General features: G+C 33.2%; 1 protein-coding gene across 2 annotated transcripts in view; it reads right to left on the reverse strand.

Annotated features, from left to right (window-relative positions):
* The window catches only part of LRRC40 (leucine rich repeat containing 40), a 41204-nt gene continuing 18349 nt past the window's right edge, over positions 2086–24940 (reverse strand). Inside the window, exons 7-15 of one of the 2 annotated variants that reach the window (XM_005678272.3) lie at positions 22832–23004; positions 17556–17643; positions 17390–17435; positions 14501–14609; positions 11617–11724; positions 11000–11110; positions 8689–8766; positions 5810–5995; positions 2086–3551 (exon numbers count right to left, since the gene is read on the reverse strand). In XM_005678272.3, coding sequence (XP_005678329.1) covers positions 3446–3551; positions 5810–5995; positions 8689–8766; positions 11000–11110; positions 11617–11724; positions 14501–14609; positions 17390–17435; positions 17556–17643; positions 22832–23004 — 1005 coding nt within the window. In that variant the 3' untranslated portion in view covers positions 2086–3445. The remainder of the gene's footprint in view (positions 3552–5809; positions 5996–8688; positions 8767–10999; positions 11111–11616; positions 11725–14500; positions 14610–17389; positions 17436–17555; positions 17644–22831; positions 23005–24940) is intronic. The other variant, XM_018045438.1, reaches the window with a different exon arrangement.

The raw sequence follows: 24940 nt of genomic DNA on the forward strand, positions 1-24940 counted from the left end.
GCAATAAATGTTTAATACTGCTTTATGATTTCTCGTTAACAACCTCAACTACATTTTCCTCCTCAAAAATGCAAGCCTTAGTATTGATGTGAAAAATAATTGATACATAAACCACATATTTTTAATCTCAAGAGCCAATCAAGTTTCTCTGTGTATTCAGTGTATAGATGGGACTAAAGGAAGCTTAAGGACAATGACACTGTCTTCGTATGAAAGAGGAATTTTTTCCTAGTTGAAAATGAGAGGTAAAAAGCTACTGAATTCTGTTTATAAATTTTAAAGACCCCCAAAAATAACCTTGCAAAAGTAAGATTTGCAGGTACTGTAGTTTTATTTTTCCCACTTTATAACCACCTAAGGGCACGCCCCCACCCAGCTGTATAAAAATAAAGCATAATATGAACTATAGTCTCTTTCTATTCAGAGAAGAAATCTTAAATTAACAACAGCAATTCTAAACAAAGACAATGATAAAAATTTAATTGGCTTAAGAATTAAAAGGATACTAGATACTATGTTTTTAGGATTTTTAAGTATCCGTGAAAATTCTTTCATTCCTAAAATATTTTATAGTTGATTTCTTTTGACCTCAGTTATTTTGGGGCATAATCCTTTTATTATTGTATAATGAAGCTCTAATTCCACCTATTTATTTAATATTTTTCCATATGCTAAACACATGCACACACACACGTTTTCCACTTTTCATTTGAGGTCATATAATTCAGTTAGTGAAATATTTCACTCTTCTGTAAGTTTAAAAACTAAATCCTATGCAGAGATGCAACACTGGGCCACAGTTTTAAAAAATGAAGACAGCCACTAGACTCATATTCTTTTATGACATCTGATTTCTCTACCATATGTGCAGCACAACAGTGACATCTTAAGGCCAAGTAACTAAAGCTCCTTTAGCCAGAGAAAGAACTTGAATTGGGATCTGTGTTCAAAGAAATTCCATTATATTATTAAGAACTTTTCAAGTTTACAATTTGCAATTGGTAGATCTTAGAAGTGCTTCTTTATTTATGACTTCTTTTGCAGTCTTTGTGAACATTTTAATGTGTACTAAATGCTAACATTTTACATAGACATATTGTATATTAATGCATGCATTTCACTGCATAGTTTATTGACACTCCCCTTGTAAAGATTTTATGGAAGAAACAATAAGCCACGGCAGTATAGCAAAAGAGGCTTAATCTTTATAAATTGGGGCCTTTTCTGTCTCTTTGCTAGCTTAGGTGGCTGTATACAAATTCGGGTGGGAGGGGCCGGAAACACCTCTTACCATTTAAGGTTTTCTACATGGTGAACTCTAGCCAATCTGAAACAAATTGCTTACTTTAATAAAAAATTTTAACGTTTTATAAAAAGTTAAATCATGACATGTTTAATTGAAATGGCTGTGTTGTAATTAATATTTTGAGATAATTGTGATTTTGAGCTTAAATTATATATAAAAATTGTCATTTTTGTATGTGTTAAAAAAAACTACTGTATCACAACAGTACCTTTTAGTTGAACTACATATTGATGTAAATAAAAACTGAATGAAGACATATTTACTACTTTATTAACATAGATTGTGAATGTAGTTAATTTTTTTTTTTGCTGTATAAGACCATAACAACCTTGAAAGCTGCTTCATTTTATGTGCAAAGAACTCCTATGGATCTATATTTTAAATTTACTGAATCAATGAAGTTACTTTGTCAGTTAATTCGCAAATGCAAGCTGTATTCTCCAGTTTTATTTTATGTATTGACACTAAAAGGTAAAGGTGTACAATGTGATTAGAATGCATTTTGAAGATGCTTTCTGTACAGATACAAAATACAGGGACTATAATAATGCTGTGCAGTGTATAGCAAAGCCATTTTTCGGCTTTGATGTACTCAACTTTTTCAGTATTTAAAAAAGTGTTTTGAATAACATAAAAGTCTCTTTATTGTATAAATAATAAAATGTCACCTTATTGTAAAGTGTCTTTCGTTTAATATGGAAGCTGATTTCTTAGGCAGCAACAGAGTTGTTGTATGAAAAGGGAATATTTCTTTTAAACCAAAAACATAAACATTGTAATCAATATTTGAAAAATGTAACTTTTTAATGAACATGTAGTATTTATCTTTATTAGCAATGATTTTTTCATAATATGATTATGTCTCAATCACCCAAAAGCTATCTATCCATCCATCTATTATCTACTTATCTACCTGTCCACCCATCTATTTATATAAACTAGTTAATACCGTCTATCAATTGGTTACTTAATAGAATCACACAGTACATTTTATAATGACTGACTAGCCTACTTCTGATATTTTTGGTGTAAATACAAATGTTTATATTTAATTTTTATTAAATCGGTTCATCTATAACAAATTACTTTTTAGAAAATTACCGCATGACTACAAATTTAGTCTTACTAACATTACTAGCAAATTAAAAAATTAAGACCTTGGAAATTAAAAAGAAACGCACAAGGAAGGATTAGAACACATCAACAGAGTAATTATACATACAAATACCTGCTTAGTATTTAAATAAAACACATTTCAAGATTTCTATGCGGTATATGCTCTTATTTTCTGTTGCTGATATCTATAAAATTAATAAAATTTCAGTTTTGTTTTTTTTTTTAAAGAACAAAAGGTATCGCTTAAATGCTCACACTCTGAGGGAAAAATATGCAGATCTAATTTCTTTAAATGTGTTGAATCTAGAAATACTAGGTTGTTGTATGGAAACTTAGTACTTTAGTACTAAGCATCTTAAAAAAAAAGTCCAATCAAGTTTTAAATTCAAAATTGTGAGAGCAATTAAAACAACACTTTTATTATTTTCTCCACTAATAACTATATCTTGTGTACCATTTCTGTGACATTAGAAACCCTGGTAAAATGATTTCATGAAACATGGAAAAAAGAATAGGAAAAAACATTTCAACTATATTAAAACAAAACAATAAACATTAATTTCAAACTTATATTGATACCAACCATATCACAAAAGTCTTATCATGGATAATGAAAAGCCAAAGAACAGTATTAAATAAAATTCAATTGTATAGTCAATGAAAATTTAGAAATTAAAAAAAAGTTTAAAGAAAAGATAGAAATTGGATGGTCATATTCAAGTCAGTTGGTCATAATATACGTAACACAAGTAGAAATGGGAAAAGCATCTCTATAAAAATGCTTTGTCATTATAAAAATATTTAACTATAATAAATAAAAATTCACTTTTGAAGAAACTGTTTGCTATGTGGGAATGAGTGAATTATTTTTGCATAAATCTTATGCAAAACATTTAGAACAAATGTATGAACACAATACGTGGTTACACCATCATAAATGAAGATAATACCTTAGAAAAATGTTAGTTATCAATTTAAGAAGTCTAAGAATTAACATGACCAAGATTATGTAATGACTGCAATTTAAGTAGGAATTCTGTCTCTCAAATATTCCAAAATAGCAGCTGTTCCTTTCATTAAGATGGCTGCTCGAGGAACACGGAATGGATTTCCATCTAGTAGCAATGTCCTAAACAAAAGAGAGAAATCAGAATTTTAACAAAAGAGAGAAATCAGAATTTTAACATTTTCCATTAGGGAGGCATTTCTTCTAATTTCATTTACTATTTCATAAGTAAAATATGTGTATTTTTTTTTAATTGTCCCTTTTCAGTCTAAGCATTTAAACAGAATTGTAACTATAATAATGACTGAAATAACATTAACTGAATACTCATTACGTGAACGGTATGGTTCTAAGTAACTTACATTCACTGACTCTCTTAAAGATCTTGACAATTCTATGAAGTAGGCACCATTAATATTTCAATTTTATAAATAGGAAACACAAGCTCAGGAAGATAAGAAAGACTTGTCCAAGATTACAGTTATTAAATAGAAGAGCTGTGATATGAATCATTATTTTACCCATCACCTCCTCAATCTTATAATGACCATATCCTAAATGGTTGAATTATATTTACACACGTTAGAATGAGCAAATTGACAAATACTCATATCAAAGACTATAACATAGTCAATATATCCTATCCACACCAGCAACATTAACACGTCTGTCTTTGTACTTCCTCCCTTGACCAGATGCACTTATAGAATCTATTTAAATGTTCTGAAATGAGTGCAGTTTAAGATCTAAGGGCTGGTTGATTTACTTGTTAAATTTAATGAAATAAGTTATAAGAGATTTTTTTCTTAATTTTCAATAACAACTGTTTATATAAACAAACATCAAAGGATTCACAACATATTATACAGTAGATCTAAATTATATCTTCAAATATATCTGTGTGCCATGGGAATTCTTTTAAAGACTGATTTTCTCAATTTATAGAAAAAAAGTTAATTATAGTCAATCTTCATTACTTATAGACTCCAAATTTGCTGATTTGCCTGCTCACTAAAATTTATTAGTCACCTCCAAATGAATACATGAGGCACTTTGAAGATCATTTTGGACATGTACAGAGCAGCAAAAAATTTGAGTCACTTGACACTGAGGACAAAAAAGGTGACGCTCTGTCTTGTATCAGCTGTCATACCATAAACAAGTGTTCCTTCCATCGTCTATTCAGTGTGACTTTTTTTGTATTATTGTACTTTTTCTTGGTGATTTTGCTGTTTAATACAGCCTGCAAGCATAATGCTGACGTATTTCTAGTTTTTCTAAGCACACGAAGGATGTCATGTATCTTACAGGGAAAAACACACGTTAGATAAGCTTCATTCAGGCATAAATCATAGTGCTGTTTAGCCATAATTCAATATGAATGAATCAACAATATTAAATAAGGCATCTTAATACAGAAACACACATAACACAAGATTATGTGAGGACTGGTTGATGAAAATGTGACCAGAAGCTTGAAAGAGCCTAACTCTGTGCTTCCCCTAGGGAGTAATGGTTCAGTATTTGTTAAGCTGGTTTTCACAGAGACTTTATAGAATACACTTATGGAACATAACAAGAGTCAACTCACTTGCCTTCTATAATTCAATAATTGAGGTACCAAAGATATCAGTGCTGCCCTAGTAAACTAAAATGTTAAACCATTATATGCAGTTTTCAATAATTAAATTTTTCTGACACATTCTGTTTAACTCCTAGGCTTGCTGTTCATGTCTCAAATTCCCTTTATATTCACTTAACAAGTACTCATTAGATGCTTACCACTTTCTCGGCACTGGGATATCTCTTGTACAGGAGGACAAAGAAATGATATAAATGAGTCCTAACAAAGCAGGATGGGAAATCTTAGGCTTGACTAACTCTGCCTGGAGTTTGGAAAGGTTTTTAAAGGTGATAATTAGGTTGATTACTGACACAAGCAGGGTAAAGGCACCTGAGGCTGAGGTAATAGCAAACACAGAGTAAGAAAGACCGTGCAGGGCTTGAAACAAGCGGTAGTAGTCTATAATCAGATTTTAAAAATCCCTATCTGCACAGCTAAGGAGTTGATATTTCCCTGATGTTTTTATGCAGTAGTTTCAGGTTATACACATACAGAGGAATGAGAAAAGTGTCACTAAAAACAATCAACATGTATGATATATTTACACATATAGCATGCTATATAAACAAAACTAAAAAAGACATTTGGTAAAATTTGGAAAACAGAATTGGGATTCAGAGTTTTGTTACTTGTTATTTTTAACAGGACATTACATTTTTTATTTCAACTTGCCTGCAAGAGTACCTCAAAAAACAAACAAACAAAAAGAAACAAAAACACTTCCACAACTGAATAAATGAAAAAACTTAGCATTTACCTTAAGTTCACACAGTTACCAAGCTCTGGTGGAATCTGTAGGAGGTCATTATTTTGAAGGTCCAATGTGATCAGATTTTCCATTGTCTTCATTTTCTGAGGGTCCAAAGATCCAACCTGATTATTACTAATCAAAATTGTTTCAAGTGTGGGAATTCGATACAGAACTTCAGGTAGTATTTTGAACCTATTAGAATAAACAGGAATTAGAACAAACAGGAATCAGAGGCAAAATTATCCCCTAGATGATGGAAGTTTGATCTAATGACATAAAGCTTTCTTAATGTAAGGGTTTTTTTGTTTGTTTGTTTGTTTTAATTTGGTATAAGTTCTGCACTTAAAATTTTCAGAAAATTCTTAAAAATGGATAAGCTTTGGAACCCTTGAAATATATGTTAAGTGGACATATATGTTAAATTGTTGCAGTTTCCATTGACTATACAAAAAAATCAAACAAAAGTTCAGAGTAAATTCTCCCATGTTTTTCTTTTCTCATTCAGGAAACAAGGAAATCTTCCTGAAATGCTCTTTATAAAATGTCTCCATGTAGGTATTCTTCCTTAGTTTACTTTTATTTCTTATGAAACAGAATTACTGCCAATATTTAGAGTAAAAGAGACTTATACTTTGCTTTGACTTAGGCTTCAACAATCAAAAATACATTCATTTTGGTTTTTGAAAACATTATAAAACAACTCTAGGTTGCTGGCTTCTTATCCAAAGTAACCCTGAAGATGCCACAAGAGAGCTGGGAAAGTTGATGGCTCTCAGAGCAATTTTCAGTAACACTTCAGGATCCCTGGGTGGGGGGAAAAGAAACTAGCTTGGTTTTAACATAAGGCAAACTGCTGCCTCAACTGGAAAAGAGAAGGATGTGGTGAAGGAGAGCTGTATAGTGGTGGCCTTTTCACTTCCCCATACTGCCCTTCCTTTGCTGCCTTGATGTTAAAAAAAAAACTGAACTACAATGAAGGGTAAACTCATTAAGGAAGTTCTGAAGTTACAGCGGGACGGAAGAGTCAATAACCAGAGGTACAGATGGACCAAATCATCTTGAGTAGTCCCTCCAACTTCTCCCACAAAACATGAACAAAGTAATTAAAAATGATGCAGCTAACCAGTTAACAAAGAAGTTAACATGAACAAAGTAATTAAAAATGATGCAGCTAACCAATTAACAAAGAAGTTAAAGTTAGGTTTTGCCAGCTCCCCAAAGACATTAATTAACAACGCAATTGATAGCTCAATGCATGAGTGCATGCTTAGTCACTTCAGTCGAATCGGACTCTGTGACCCTGTGGACTGTAGCCCTCCAGCCTCCACTGTGCGTGGGATTCTCCAAGCAAGAATACTGGAATGGGTTGCCATTTCCTTCTCCAGGGGATCTTCCCAACCCAGGGACTGAATCCAGGTCTCCTGCATTGCAGGCAGAGTCTTAACATCTGCGCTACCAGGGAAGGCCCTGATAGCTCAATAGACAACTCAACAGAGAACTGATAGTTCATATCAATAGAGAACTGATAGTTCAATTCACAAATAAAAATTAGAAAAATCTGAGAAGTACTTATATTTTTAAACAATGACAGCAAAGGTATAACCTATACTCGAGAAAACACAAATAATTGAGCAGACAGAAAAAAAATTATTAGGCAGTATTTTAACATCACTGTGCCTTAGATTTCTTATCTGTAAATGAGCATGAATAACCATTAAAATTATATACTTGTTAAAGGATTAAATGAATGTATACGAAGGTCATGGGACAGTATCTGTAATATAATAAATGTTAGCCACTACTATTTATATTAAATTGTTACCAGAATCAACTTTCATCATAGGAAACAATATGACATCATTGTTAAGAGCCCAACTTCTGGAGTCAAACCACCTGGGCTCAAATCCCAGTTCTACACTCCTTGATTTCTAAATGGACATAGTAATAGAACCTACCGTTGCCGGGCTTTTGTGAAGATTAAGTGAGGTAATACACGTAAAGTACTTAGTTCGGTGTCAGCAGACAATAAATATTAATACATAAGCTCCCAAGAAAAATTAGTTATTCTTGATTATTACACTGGGCTTCCCTTGTGGCTCGTCTGATAAAGAATCCACCTGCAATGTGGGGGACCTGGGTTCAATCCCTGGGTTGGGAAGATCCCCTAGAGAAGGGAAAGGCTACCCACACCAGTATTCTGGCCTGGAGAATTCCACAAACTATATAATCCATGGGGTCGCAAAGAGTCGGACACAACTGAGCAACTTTCACTTTCACTAATTATTATATCTTAGTGTTTACAAAATGCAATCTAAATTTCACTAGCATAAAAAGCTCTGAAAGGGCTGGCTACTGCTACACATCCAACATCATTTGTTACTGCTAGTCTTCTGCTACCTCACTTTTTGGTCTGAGCCATACTAAACTTCTTAAAGGGTCCCAAACACATCATTTTCTCACATCCTTGGGCATCAATACATGCTGTTTGCTCTGCATAGGATGCCATGTCCCTGTGTGTTCCAAGCCTCGGTTTCAGAGCGACCTCCTCCACCTTCAAGTAATCTCTGAAATACCTGTGTATGCACTGTGCTTCCTCCGTAGCAATAAGAACTACTTATTTGCATATCTGTCTTCCTACCAGGCTACAAGTTTCTTAAAATAGTTAAAAGGAACAAAAAAATGTAGACATCAGTTGTAAAAATTCTAAAACGGCAACATCACTTTTAACTGTAAGTGGAACTAAGTGACAGAAAAGCTGGATATTTAAACGAGGAAAAAAACATACAGCCTTTTTGTTTGTCTCTTGATTCTCTAGTAATCTCTAGTATTCTCCAGTAAGATCTACAGATTTTCTACAGAATAACTGTGAGTAAGATGTTTCTTACCTATTAAAGGAAAGGTTGATAGTTTGTAGCCGTGTCAATGATTCCATTTCTTCAGGCAAAGAATTTAAAAAATTATTCCTAAATTAGAGAGAAAAAGATGATTCACAAAATTTGAAAATTTGCCCAACTTTATAATTAAAGTATTGATTGGACAAAAATGTACATAGCTCAGTTTGTCAATTCTTGATTTCATTAAGACTGTGTCCTGAGAATTCTGAATTTGTCAACAGCTTTATGTATTTGATCAATGGGCCTAATCCTAATACCAAAGTGCAACCAACTGGTAATGCAAACAACTCTTTAATAATAGATTTAACAGAGTAAACACTGTAAACTAATCCCTTATCTACTTCAAATTGTAATCAGCAATACTTTCCACAGTCAGAGCCCTTTAGGTCATGCCTATAAATACTGTATTATTTGATATCACAAGTATTCTACATATTTGATTAATACAAATATTTCATATATAGAATAACTGAAGAATAACGGAAAAATTACATGAAAAAGATGAAACAGAAATGCAAAAGAGATTCTGTATATTTAGAAACTTAAGAGTTTTCTACTATATAAGTAGAGTGTTTCTACTATATAAGGAAGACCATTTCTACTTTTAGTTTAGAATTTTAATTTGCACAATGTGTAACTTTTCAATATCTTACAATAAAACACAGAAGTAAAGGGAATCTCATTTACCACTGAAATGATCTGGGAAAAAATTTAGAAGGTTAACAAGAAGGTAGAAATATTCTAGAGGCCATACAACTACTACTGTTGTTGCTGTTTGGTTGCTAAGTCATGTCTTACTCTTTTTGTGACCCCATGGACTATAGCTCACCAGGCTTCTCTGTCCATGGGATTTTCCAAGGATGGACTTGGAAAACCCATAGAGTGGGTTACCATTTCTTTCTCCAGGGGATCTTCCCAACCCAGAGACTGAATGCACATCTCCTGCATCCGTTGAATCCACAGGTGGATTCTCTACCACCGAGCCACCAGAGAGAAGCCCCAAAACTACTAATAATAGAAAACATTTGTGAGAAAATTATCTGCAACTAGATGGGTATCCATCACACTGAGTAATTTTCTCTAACCTATATCTTTGCATTCAGAATTGAAGCCTAATATATTAATATGCCATACTTTGTACAACTCAACATATGTCCTTTTTTCTTTTCTCTGTATTTTTCTCCATTATTGTCTTTATTAATCCGTGTTGAATACCAAATAATAGTCTGTATCTTCTCCTAGAGTCTTATACATACTGATATAAGCATATTTTAGTCACTTAATTAGAAATTTCCAGATATAGTTATAGACAGAGGCACACACATAGATAGACACACATATACACACAAGGATGGAATGAAAAGAAATAAAGTCAGCAGCACTGGGGCAGGGATTCATTCTCACTGTTCCATTTAATACTGAACTAAAATGTGATTTTAAACTGTTTTGCCAGTGTAACTGTCCGTGGAAAATAGAAATAATTCCACATTTAGCAAGAGCATATATGCTAATATACTTGTTTTAACTGCACAAGGAAAAAATTTTTGTCTCTGTATGAAGACTAAATCTTCAAACAGATATAATTAGCTAATTGTAATTTTAACTATTGTGTGAGTAGAGCAAGAGCAGTTACATTTTAATAAACTAAAACCACACCTAGTAACAACATACATGAGCAGTAAGAAGCCCAGGCAATAGAAATATACTTTACAAACCAAGTTTTAAAGCCTAAGAAAATAAACGACTATCTGACCCTGAAATGCCTATTATCACCCTCAAAAACCTGTGACACTTCTGATCCTGTCACTTAAACTTAGGACATATTTAAATTAAACTTTCTATTACCTCTGTAGAGCCTTATATAGTTTCATTTTTGCTGTCAATCATAGTGTTTTTTTTCTTTAACTTGCCTTGCATGGCTAATATATTTTGAAACCAAATGGGTTCTTTTTATGATAAAGTCATGCTAGCTATTGTGCCAGCATAGCATTTGGACAGTTTTATGTTAAAAAAGAAAAAAGCAATATGAAGCAAATACTTTCCATGTGCTATTTTAATTTTGCTTAAGTATGAATCTAATAAAGTGTCCCAGTATGTCCTAATATTTTAAATAATTGTCTTATCACATAACTTCAAATGACATCTGATTAAAATATTTCCTAAATGCTTACTTTTAGATTACTCCTAAAATTTTATTAATAAAGACCAATTTTGTTTCTTAGGAAAACATAAGGGAAAGGGCAAAAATCAGGTAAAATACAAATTATTATTAAAAAAGGGAAGCAATAGTATCAATAAATACCTGAGATCTAAAAAAGTCAATTTTTGAAGTGTACATAATTCCAAGGATATAAAGGAAAGCTTATTATAACTGAGATTGACATCAGAAACCATTTCCTTCAGTTCCACAATCCTGAAACAATAATAATTTTAAATATTAATACTTGAATTCACTGTCAAAACTTTAAAACTACAAGCTGACCATAGAGAAAAAAAGCTTATATTATTTTTGCTAATTAAGATTTTCTGTAACTTTTACTTTTCTCACAAAAAATCACAGTTTAGATGTGTAACTGATAAAAATAGATTTTTAAAAACAGCTGCAATATTATCTGTCCAGGAATTTCTATTTGACTTTAAATGTATGTTGAAGTTTAAGAAACCATTCCGTCTATACTTAAACTAATTATGGACTCACTGCACTTTCCGCCAAAATCTAGGCAATATTTTATTAATTCCTATCTCAGGAAATACTTAAGTAAATTTTACCAAATCCCTCAAATATTAACAATGTAAGGTATTTTATGTAGACTTTCTAATTAAAAAATTATGAAAAATAATTATTATTGCAACTAAGATGCAAGTACAACTGAGAATGAGTCACAGCTTAACAGAAATAGCATCATTAACAGTTCTTACCTTTTGGGAATTTCACATAGCTGATTCTTACTGAAGTTAATCGAAGTGATAACGTTACTTTTTACCGCATCAAACACTTCATCAGGAATCAAAGCTGTCTGTTTATCACTAAATGAAAAATGGTTTAAAAATGCATCATTCTGGGACTTCTCTCGTGGTCCAGTGCCTAAGATTCCATGCTCCCAATGCAGTGGGCCCTGGTCAGGGAACTAGACCCCACATGCCCCAACTAAGACTGAAGATCCAGAGAGCCTCAACTAAAACCTGGTGCAACCAAACAAATAATTTTTTTTTTAAGTGCATCATTCTTAGCAATCTGGAAAGACATGATTATTGCTGTTCATTTTAAAGGCCTTTAAAGATTTCATCAGGAGATTTTTCAAGGTAGTTTATTACGAAGTTCTGTAAAGAATACAACAAAAACCTACCAACTCACAAAATGTTAGGAATTCAGACAACCTATTGTGTCATAACACTTTGTGTCAGGTGTGACATAAACTCACAGTCATAAACTCAATATGAATAAAAACAGGTACCTTTAAAGTCTAAGATGTCCAAGAGTCATACAGTAAAGGAACAGTAATTGGGATTCCTGTACTGCAGAGAACAGCTAAATCTTTAATTTTAAAAACTATCTCGCCTCCTTTCTTAAAAATCTTTTAATAGAGTTTAGCTGTCAACTTTCTTTGGATACAGAGTTAACTGCAGACAACAATCAATTTTTAAAAGTTTAGCACGATACTAAACTAGTTTTCTCATAACCTAAACCAGTTTCTCCCTCACTTAGCATGTGACTAAGCACACAGGGTTATGGCCTTGGACTAAACTATTTCTGGTTTTTTCATTAATATACTTTGTTAATTTACCTTCCTTAAACCTCAGTTCTATGAAGTTAGAATCTAAAGGCATTTTCTTTTCATTAAACTTCATTACATTTTTTTTCCATTAAAATTTTCAGTTATATTTTCAATAAAATATAATTTTACTAAGAAAGTATAGTAGAACTCTGGCATTTGCAAATTTAACAATTTGGTGTTATAATTGGGTATTATGCCTATGTTCTTCTTTTACAATTTTTAATTCCTAACCTCATCCACTAAAAAGAATCTTCAGAGGAATGCCAAAAATGAATGACTGTATGAACAAGAAAACAATATTACATATAATGTGTGATACTGGAGAACTGTATAAGAAAAGCCCTATAATACAGAAAGATAAAAAGCCTAAATTTCACCATTATTATGCTTCCACTTTTGCTTTTGGGTTCCATTTTCTGCTGTGCAGATGGAGCACTTTTACCTTTTCGATCAGAATTGCTCAAGTCACAGAGAACTGATTTATTCAAATTAAAGTTTGAAGAGTTATGCTATTTTAAAAACTTCAGTTGAAGGCATTTATGCCTTAATATTGGGAAATAATTTATACCTTAAATAGAATACTTCTGTCCAATTCAAGTCCCCAAGGAAAACAAATCACAATAAATTTAGAATCTAAACAACCTAAGATATATAGTCTTAAGTGTTACCTTTATTATGCTTTTGTGATATCTGTGCCTTTAAAGAATGAGAATGATTAACCCTCCCCCCCAAAAAAGTATCAATACTACTTTATAGATTGCTTAAAACAATTAAAAGAAAGAGCATATGTAAAGTAGCATAGTGTTCAGCATAGAAGAGAAACTCAATAAACTCAATAAATCATATCCATGCAGAGTAGGGGGAGTGGAAGCCAGAGATAAAAGGAATTCTAAGCCAAGAAATTCCAAGACAGGAATCAAGTCTGTCTGAACATTTGGTATATTACAAAACCTAACATAGAATTTGGTACCTAGTAGGTTCCAAAAATATCTACTGAATAAATGGGTATATTATGTGTAAAATAAAACATACTGAAGTACTACACTAGTATGCTATGAAAAGGACACAACTACAACTATGGATGAGTACTATCTTGTGTTACAGTGTCAAAGAAGGAAGGCTTAGAGTAGTGATTTCTATGTGAATGAAACACAGCAAATATGAAATGGAGACTGTATCCTGACTGCTGAGGAGGTAGTACCCACTGATACTACACATTAAGGAAAAGAGGCCAGGAATTGATGATGGTTCTGTGGATAACTGAATAAACCTTGTCACTATCTGACTTGAGAATGTATTCTTTTCATTACAATACCAAAGCATGAGCTAATCACTGAAAGACTTCTGACTGTACTGGCTGTTTTTATCATTGTTGCCTTAGACAGTACTGATGAATACTTGACAATCACTTCCAGTTTCCACATGGGTATATCTTCTTTCTCCAGTCAAACACATGCCCATAATATATAAACATCATTAGGCTTCTCCTTCGGTTTACATACCAACATTGTAACTATTTCAGGTTTAATATATGTGCCACCAGAGCACATTATTATAATATATTATTTGACTTGAATTCAGATATATAAACAGAGTACAACCTCTCAAGCTTTGCCTGCTTGAGGTATTCATTAAATAAATGATACTTACACTTCTTAGTTACCAATATATGACCTCCCTCCAGTATAATTCTCTCTGGATGCTAGTTACTAAGTCAGAAAATTTTATTACCAAACAATACTGCGTCTCATATTTTACAGTTATAAAATGTTATTATAAAAAATTACTATTGATAACCATATATCAATCTCCTTAAGCATAATAAACACAAATCACCTAAGGAATGGTGATTAAGTTCATTGTACTTTTAAAATGCTTTTATCTCATCTCTTTTTTTGCAACTGCTATTCTTCTAAGTACTAATGCACTCTGATGAATTCTTCTTCACCAACTGTCCTTTTTGCTGAAGAATTATTTCTGAAAGTTACCTATGTGTTTTACAACATTTAAGAAAATGAATTACATACCTATAGTCTAACATTTTTAATGTGAGGATGGTATGCACATTGACTCTAGATTCACTTGGCAGTGTCATGGCAGTCTCAGTAACAGAATCATTTTGGCTAGGTCCATCATCTGGCAAAAGAAAAGTTATATAAAACTAATATTTATACTACAAAGTCATTTAAAAATTCCTGAAAATACTTTAAAAGAGTACACATGATTTTTAGATACTATTGGTGAAAATGTCTTTTCATATGCTTTATTTCCAATAACTCAAAGCTAGGTATAGAGTTTGATCTTTATTTAATAGAAATAAGATAAAAAGTTCAAAATCTTTTAATAAATCTTACCATAAGAAAATTTAGGAGTAGGAAAGGATAAAGAATAACTACAATGTCTCAGAAGAAACAATGACAAGCAAAAATAGTATTCCTTCCAACAAAGGAATTTGTTAACAAAGAAAAAGTACTATTTTCCAAAAATGTCTACCAAACAGGCATCTGCCTATCTTTTCAGTTTAGGACACAATGAAGCTGATTATCCCCAATCATTTGAAATCTGGCAATCTGCATAGCCTAGTAAGCTTTTGGTACATTAGTTATATTTACTAAGATTTTTCCTAGCAAATATAAGACTGTATTCTCAATAGATATTTCCTAATACGCATACCCACTCACATTTACATACAGTCAACTCCTTCACCAACTTCTGAAGACTGTATAATGTTTAACACTGTCATCACACAGCATAAAAAGCAAACAAACAAAAATCATCCACAATTAAAAGAAATGGCTTGGTGATTTTTTGGCGAAAGAAACTTCAGCCATTTAGACATAAATAAAATAAGACAATTTTTAGCAATGTGGAAATCATGGAATAGTCTTAATAGTCACATTAAGAACAGAGGCTTGCCAAAAGAACATTAAAAAAAAATTGGCAGTATCCCTGATCTTTCCTCAACCCTGCAGGCATTTAATGAAACTTGCTGAATGATACTAAGTATACTTGTCTTGCCTTAAGCTCACCAGACATTCATCAGTCAATAATTATTAAACTATTTTTTCCACACAAATACATTATGTTACATACAGTAACATAATAAATGACAGACTATCGAATAGAGATAAACGACACAGAGGACAACACTGATTTCAAGTGAAGTGCTTTGCTATTTAGAAGTGCGCTAGCGGTCTGCTTATGCCACTTCAAAGAACATGTAATATATACTGCCAAATTACATCTGCAGAGACAATATTAAACCAGCAACAAAACCCAACATTATTTTTAAATGTACATTTATATTAGCATGATTATATATTAAAATAGAATATTCTCAATACTTTCCAAAGAGCTACTTTTATTTTTTTTAATTTATTTATTTTAATTGGAGGCTAATTACTTTACAATACTGTATTGGTTTTGCCATACATCAACATGAATCCACCACGGGTGTACACATGTTCCCCATCCTGAACCCCCCTCCCACCTCCCTCCCCATACCATCCCTCTGGGTCATCCCAGTGCACCACTCCAAGCATCCTGTATCCTGCATCAAACCTGGACTGGCAATTCATTCCTTATATGATATTATACATGTTTAATAATCAGCATCAAAGAGAATGTAAAGAGGAAGGCATTGTCTCTTGGGGGGAGGGGGACACTATTGTGAGAAACAGATTTACTTTGCACTATATTTTCTTGTACATTTACATTTATTGCCTTTTTGATTAAAAAAAACCAAGATGGTAAAATTCCATAACTGGACCTAGATTCAGTGCAATCCCTATCAGAATGATAACTTATTTCTTTGTAGAAATTAACAAGCTGATTCTGAAATGTTTATGAGATTGCAAAAAAAACCCAGAACAGTCAAAACAAACTATTTTGAAAGAATAAAGCAGGAGGACTTATACACCTTCTAATTTCAAAATTTATTACAAAGCGATGGTAACCAATATATAGTACTGGCACAGGATAGGAATACAGATCAATGGAATAAACTTGTGAGTCTAAAACGAACCCTAATTTCATGGTTAACTGATATTCAACAAAAAAATGCCAAGACCATTCAGTGAGAAAAGCTGACTTTTCAACAAATGGTACACAGAAACTGCATAATCACATGCAAAAGAATGAAAGTGGACCTTTATCTCATAGCATTTATAAAAATTAATTCACAGTGGATCAAAGACATGAATTTAAGAGCAAAAGTATAAACCTCTTAGAAGAAAAAAAGTCTAAAATCTTCATAAAACAGGATTTTGAAAAGAAATTTTAGATATGAAACAAAAAGCATTAGCAAAAAAAAGAAAATGACTTAAAATTTTTAAAAAAACTTGTATTTTGAAGGACTCTACTGAGAAAATGAAAAGACAACACACAGACGCCTAGAAAACATTTCCAAATTATGTATCTGACAAGAGACTTATACCTAGAATACATAAAGAATTCTTACATCAACAATTAAAAAATTAAAAATTGGGCAAAAGAACTCAAGATATTTCACCAAAGGTGTACAAATGGCTAATAAGCACATGATGCTCAACATCATTATTCAAATCTGTTAATATACTTCCCAGTCAACAGAATCCTTATTTTATACAGTAATAGTCAAGTTTTGTTCTTTTACAAAGGTAAAGCATTAGGTGCTAACACAATATTTATTATAATTTCTAACTGGTACTCTATAATACAACTCAGAGATTAAGGACAGAACAGTATTACTGTGAATTTAAGAGTGTTTTCATAATTTCAGCATATTTATGGTCTCATGGATTCAGATCAGAACCACATCTACCAGAGGCCATTTCTTCTAAATATTTATACTAAAACTATATGCAAATTTATATACAATTAACACTTCACCACTTTTCACGTTATCTTTCAATATATGGGAGAAAATAGAAGAGTACCTTTAATCTTGCTTCGTAGGTATTTTAAGACTTCTTGGGTTCCTTTCTGAAAAGAGGGGGATAAAAACATATTCACCAGACATACATTGTAGTTTTATATTAATAGATCATGTGCATGTTTCAATATCAAGTTTAAAAACAAGAGCTGAATTCTAAATATGCTTACATTTATAATTTCTCTTCGAATGGTTCTCAAAGGATTTCCTTCAAGTGCCAGGAATTTCAAATGAAGTCTTCCCAATGAACAGGGCAGACTATAAAACATTAAATAGATTTCAAGGAAAACATTAGGGATAAGTATAATTCAACCAAGCAGTTGATTATAAAACAAACAACATATGACAAGCTTTACATCATAAAATAGTGTCAAAGAAAACCCAAGTTAATTTAGGCCTAAAATATTTCCTTTCAAGATAAATGCCAAACATGTTTTAAATAAGATTTGTTTCAATACTGTCATATTATGATTATTAGAAAAAGAATGTGAGCTATAAAATATTTCCTAAATTGTAGACAGTACCACTCTTATGGAAGAAAGCGAAGAACTAAAGAGCCTCTTGATGAAAGTGAAAGATGAGAGTGAAAAAACTGGCTTAAAACTCAACACTCAGAAAACTAAGATCATGGCATCCGGTTCCATCACTTCATGGCAAATAGATGGAGAAACAATGAAAACAGTGATAGACTTCATTTTTCAGGGCTATAAAATCACGGCAGATGGTGACTGTAGCCATGAAATTAAAAGACACTTGCTCCTTGGAAGGAAAGTTATAATCGACTTAGACAGGATTTTAAAAAGCAGAGACATTACTTTGCCAACAAAGGTCCGTCTAGTCAAAGCTATGGTTTTCCCAGTAGTCGTGTATGGATGTGAGATTTGGATTATAAAGAAAGCTGAAAGCTGAAGAATTGATGCTTTTGAACTGTGGTGTTGGAGAAGACTCTTTAGAGTCCCTTGGACAGCAAGGAGATCCAACCAGTCCATCCTAAAGGATATCAGTTCTGAGTGTTCATTGGAAGGATTGATGATGAAGCTGAAACTCCAATACTTTGACCACCTGATATGAAGCTCTGACTGATTAGAAAAGACCCTGATGCTGGGAAAGATTGAAGGCAGGAGGAGAAGGGGATGACAGAGGATGAGATGGTTGGATGGTATCACCATCTCTATGGACATGAGTTTGAGTAAACTCTGGGAGTTGGTGATGGACAGGAAGGCCTGGCATGCTGCAATCCATGGGGTTGCAGAGTTGGACATGACTGAGCGACTAAACTGAACTCAGACAGTGCTAAAAAGTAAATGTTAGCAAATAAAAAAATTCCTAAATGAAAAAAATCATAAAGAATAATTTGTAATCATATACTTCAGATTTCATTCAAAAAGGAAAGTCTTTTTTTTTTTTGGTACATAAGATAAAACCTGTTGATATACATAAACATTAAATCTCAAAATTTATTAAGCATCTATAATATACTAGGAATTGTTGTAGGGATATCAAGGTCCTTTCCCTTAAAAACTTTCCAGATGAACAAAAGAAAAGGAGACATAAATGGCTAACCAAAATACAGGAATTATCATATGTTGCTGGTGAGCATGTAAAATAGCACAGCCACTTTGGTTAAGTGGGAGTTTTTTCAAACACACATTTACCATACAACTAAGCAATCCCACTCCTACATATTTACTCAGGAAAAATGAAAATTATGTCCAATAGAGACTTACATGAGTGTTCACAACAGTCAGAAAATTGAGAGCAATCCAAACATCCCATCAATTAACTACTGAAGAGATGAAAAAATTGTGGCGTATCTGTATAATGGAATAACACTCGGTATAAAAATAAAATGAAATAAAAATGAATAAATTACTAAGACAAAAATCACACGAATGAATCACAGAAGCATTATACTACATGAAAGAAAGCACAAAAACTATATGCTGTGATTTCATTCATATGATACTTAAAAAAAGAAAACTACAGTGACAGAGCTGATCAGTGGTTGCTAGGGGTTGGGTGTATGAAAGGTGGATTGACTGCAAAGGGTATGAAGAGACTTTAGGAAAACAGAAACGTTCATTACTGTGTCAGTGAATTACACCAATACCTATAGTTGTCAAAAATCATCAAATTGTCTATTATATATATATATATATATATATATAATTAGATAAATGCTAAACAAGTAAAGCTGCTTTCAGACTAGGGAAGTAGAAATTAGATAAAGGACTAAAGGGAGAAGGAAGTAGCAAAGCCTGGATTTGGACCTAAAAAGAACAGAATTCCATTAGGGAGTCAAGCAGGAAAAGGGCATTTTAAGGTAAAGAAAATGAAGAAAGAAAAAGTCAGCATATTTACAGTTCAATGTAGACATAAGATACTTGTGGGACCCAAAGATGAAAAAGAAAGAATGATGAAGTCTGACTATGAGATGTACTTGACTATTATGCTAAAAATCCTGGACTTTATCTTACAAGACAGTGATTCCTAATTGTTGGTTAGAAAACCAGATGTATCAAAATCTCTCAGGAACTTTAAAAAACAAAACCAAGGCAATCCTAAAGTCCCACTGCTAAAGATTCTGATTTACTACTGTATCTGCATTTTTCTTCTTAAAACTTTTCTTGTGGTTCTAATACATAGCCATAATTAGGAAAAGTGCTGTAACAATGAAGAACCATCAGTTTTTTAGTTGAAGAAAAAGCTGATAACTTGTATTTTATAAAAACTACTCTGGTAGCATTGTAAGGAATCAATTTTGTTAAAGGAGATTCTGGAGGGGTACGGAATGAAAAGAATGGTCTTAATGTCTAGGACAGAGAAGGCAATGGCAACCCACTCCAGTACTCTTGCCTGCAAAATCCCATGGACGGAGGAGCCTGGAAGGCTGCAGTCCATGGGGTTGCTGAGGGTTGGACACGACTGAGCGACTTCACTTTCACTTTTCACTGTCATGCATTGGAGAAGGGAATGGCAACCCACTCCAGCGTTCTTGCCTGGAGAATCCCAGGGATGGGGGAGCCTGGAAGGCTGCAGTCCATGGGGTCGCTGAGGATTGGACACGACTGAGTGACTTCACTTTCACTTTTCACTTTCATGCATTGGAGAAGGAAATGGCAACCCACTCCAGTGTTCTTGCCTGGAGAATCCCAGGGATGGGGCAGCCTGGTGGGCTGCTGTCTATGGGGTCGCACAGAGTCAGACACGACTGAAGTGACTTAGTAGTAGTAGTAGTAGTAGTAATGTCTAGGAAGTATGAGGTTAGATGAGAGTAAAGAAAATATTTACTAGCTTCATTATGTTCTAGGCCCTGTGATACATACACACTTTATATCCAAAGCTCTGGAGAAAGAGAAATATACATATCAGAAATATTTGTACTGATTACTTAAATAGTATTTATCACCATTTTTGTTTTAAATATTTCCTTTCTACTGTTTTTACATATTACTAGTAGCCATAATAAAACTGCTATGGGGAGAAAGGTAACTCCCTGGTGGCTCAGATGGTAAAGAATCTGCCTACAATGCAAAAGACACAGGCAATGTGGGTTCAATCCCTCGGTCAGGAAGATCCCCTGGAGAAGGAAATGGCAACCCACTCCAGTATTCCTTGCCTGAAAAATTCCATGGACAGAGAAGACTGGTGGGCTACAGTCTATAAGGTTACAGAGAGTCAGACACAACTAAGTGACTAACATGGGGAAAAACGTACATGTCAATTTTTATGAGGCAAGCAATTCTTTCATTCATTAGTTATAGGTACTTTTAGGAATATCCGTTCACTTACTAATTGTCATAAATAGAAGTGACTGAAAAGAATGGTCACTGTCCAAGTATTCAAATTGATGGTCAAGATGTACCATACGCCATATGTACACTGTGAAAACAATTCGGACTTTTTAAAGTAGCTACTGAAATAGAAACCAAGAAGAAAGTCTACCTTGTTTAACCTTTTCCCTGTTCATAACAAAACAGGTTTCTGACATTCAAATACAAAACTGCAGACACCTAACTGGATTACTGGTTTACGACCCTAAGTAAGTCTGAGTTTTATTTTTTTATATATCTGTAAAGTAATTCCATCTCTAAATATTATGGCTTTATAAGCTTTTATGAGTCTTTGTTCACTATCCTCTTCCTCTGCCTCTCCAACACAATCAATTGCTAAATACTACTCAGATTCTAACTCATCACACCTCTCACATCTTTCTTTGTCTTTCCATTCTCATTGTCACTAGTTAGGTCCTTATTACATGAGAGGAATCTAAAAAGCTGTCAACACAGTAAACTGGACATAGCAAGTCTGCATTTTCAAGTTAATTATTACATTAATAGAACTTATTTAGAATTCCTATCTATAAACCCACTCCTATCCAAAGCATTCAATCCACTATTATCAACTTACAAAGTTACAATCAAGTTAATTTTGCTTTTAATCTCCCCATCTCTTAACGAATGAAAACTGACTCTTCACAGGGATTTCAAGGACCTCTTTCACATGGCCTCAGTTTATCTTTCAAGACCTGAATACCTCACTACATGTTCCCTACTAAACCTGATCCCTCACTGTCCTCTGAACATATACCTATAATTTATTTTCTAAACTTTCAGAGCTTTGTTTGTAGTTTTCTCCTGCCAAGTCATTCTGACCACCGTACATATGAACTGGAAAACTGTGGTCATCCTTGAAAGATGGATGTCTCAACTAGAGTGAGGCATGCCCCAGTGAGTACATTTTTAAATTCTGTGCTCTAGGCAATTAACCTGCTTCACTCTGGTCTCAGTTCTGTAACATCATCTAAAAATTTTACTTCTTACACAAAGTCTGCCCTGACTTTTCTCAATAAATTGTGATCCCTGTATCATCTTTAAGTCCCCAAAGTATTTCATATCTTTCCCATGGTTTTATAGTCATTTAACAAATTCAACAAATATTTATCAGGCAGCTTCCATGAACCCAGGCACTGACACAGACGTTAGAGCAGTGAAAAAAAGAGATAAAAACCTACCCGTCCTCGAGTTCATGTTCTAGTGGTTTAGAAAGAAAAGAAAGAAAAATAGCAGTAAGTCATGTCCGACTCTTACAATCCTATGTACTGTAGCCCGTCCAGGTTCCTCTGTCCATGGGATTCTCCACACAAGAATACTGGAGTGGGTTGCCATTACCTTCTCCAGGCGGATATCCTGAGCCAGGAATTGAACCCAGGTCTCCCGCATCGCAGGCAGATGCTTTGCCAACTGAGCTCCGCAGGAGTCACTTGCAAATACAACTGATTCCATTAGTATATTAAGCTTGCTGCCAAGAACAAAATCTAATTACCTTTGTAGGTCTGCACATGACACCTGCTAAATAAACATTTATTGAATTCAACTTATAAAAAAGATCTCTGAATTATAATCAAATACAGACATGATTTCATATCATTCCTTCTTAAACTTACCTACTAATATCATTGTTGCTTAGATCCAGTCTTTCCAAAGACTGCAGGAGTGTAATTTCATCTGGAACAGATTTTAACTTGTTATCCCGCAGGTCTAGCACAAGGATAGAATTCAGATGCTTAAGATGTTCTGCCCCTAACTTTTCAATCTGGTTTTCTCCTACATGTAATTCCTACAAAACCAAAGATCAATCATGTGTATTTTTGTATTCAATTTTATACTAGATAATGAAAGCAAAACTGAAATATTAATTTTAAATCACTGAAAAACATGGAAAAAACATAATTTTCTAATAACTAAGTTGCTTAAATTTTTAATTATGTTTAAGCTATTTTACAGTTACAGCAAAAAAGAAAATTTTCAAGAATTTCCTAGTAATTTAAAAATAACTAAAGGCTTAACCCAGCAGAAAGTTCAAAGTTTAAAAAACTAAGGTAGAGAAATGATTTAGTAGTTACATTTACAGAACAAAAATACAAATCCAAGAGCTATACTGATGAAAAACTAAAGTTTTAAAACAAATCAGTATATGTTCAAAAAGTTATTTATATTATAATAAATGTTTGTTACTCAAAATTTGTATTCATGATTTATAATAATATATTGTTATAATACATATTGATTTCCCATTAGCAGAATCTAAGATTATCAGATAATTAATTTTATTAAATGATAACTTTATTTATATCATTGTCACCATTTTGTTTAAAGAAACTCAATGTATAGAAGTATACATAAGGGAAAGCAAAGTATGGCAAATTTAAATACAATGTTAATGCATATACTTAATACCAAAAAAAAAAAGTAAATAATTTTAAACAGATCTTATGATGAGGTAAATAAGAATTGACAACTTAAAGAATTAGAAACATATTTTTTCCTGGTATTCCAGGCTTCCTACACTATGGTCCTAATTTATTTTGTTAGCTTCATCATCTATTAAGTTGGTACAAAACTAATTGAGGTTTTGGATTGTGAATTTTAAATCATTATTTTGCTGTTGTTCAGTTGCTTAGTTGTATCCAACTCATAACCAGGCTCAAACATATTTTTATTAACCAAAATAGGACCATTACAATCAACACATTTTTGCCAATGAAAAAACAAGTTTATTTCTATAGAATAAAAATCTGTGCTTCAGGATTCGATGAACTCTTGGAAAGCATTTTCTGCATCCTGCTAGTTATGGAAGTGCTTTCCCTGCAAAAAATTTTCGAGATGCTTGAAGAAGTGGTAGTCGGTTGCCAAGAGGTCAGGTGAATATGGCAAATAAGGCAAAACTTCACAGCCCAATTCACTCAACTTTTGAAGTGTTGGTTATATGACGTGCATTCAGGTGCTGTCATGTGGAATTGGGCCCTTTCTGTTGACCAATGCCAACTGCAGATGCTGCAGCTTTCAGTGCATCTAATCGATTTGCTGAGCATACTTCTCAGATGTAATGGTTTTGCTGGGATTCAGAAAACTGTTGTGGATCAGACAGGCAACAGACCACCAGACAGTGACCATGACCTTTTCTGGTGCAAGTCTGGGTTTGGAAGTGCCCTGGAGCTTTTTCTCAGTCCAACCCCTGAGCTGGTCATTGCTGGCTGTCGTATAAAATACACTTTTGGTCAAAAATCACAATCGGATCAAGAAATGTTTCATTGTTGCACAGAATAAGAGAAGACACTTCAAAAAGATGATTTTTTTGATTTTCAGTCAGCTCATAAGGCACCCCCTTACTGAATTTTTTCACCTTTTCAATTTGCTTCAAATGCCAAACAACTGTAGAAGGAATGGTCAACAATGAGTTCTTCAACAACTTCTCATGTAGTTTTAAGACGATCAGCTTTAATGATACTCTCAACTGGTTGTCACCTTTTGATGGCTAGCCACTATGCTCCTCATCTTCAAGGCTCTCATCTCTTTTGCAAAACTTCTTGAACCACCACTGCACTGTACGTTCGGTAGCAGTTCCTGGGCCAAATGCACTGCTGATATTGATGTGGCGAGTTGTTTCTGCTGCTTTCTGATCCATTCTAAACTCAAAAAAATTGCTTAAATTTCTCTTTGTCTAACATCATTTCTATAGTCTAAAATAATTATAAAATAAACAGCAAGCAATA

Source organism: Capra hircus, chromosome 3 (assembly GCF_001704415.2).
Source record: "Capra hircus breed San Clemente chromosome 3, ASM170441v1, whole genome shotgun sequence".
Classification (NCBI taxonomy): Eukaryota; Metazoa; Chordata; class Mammalia; order Artiodactyla; family Bovidae; genus Capra; species Capra hircus.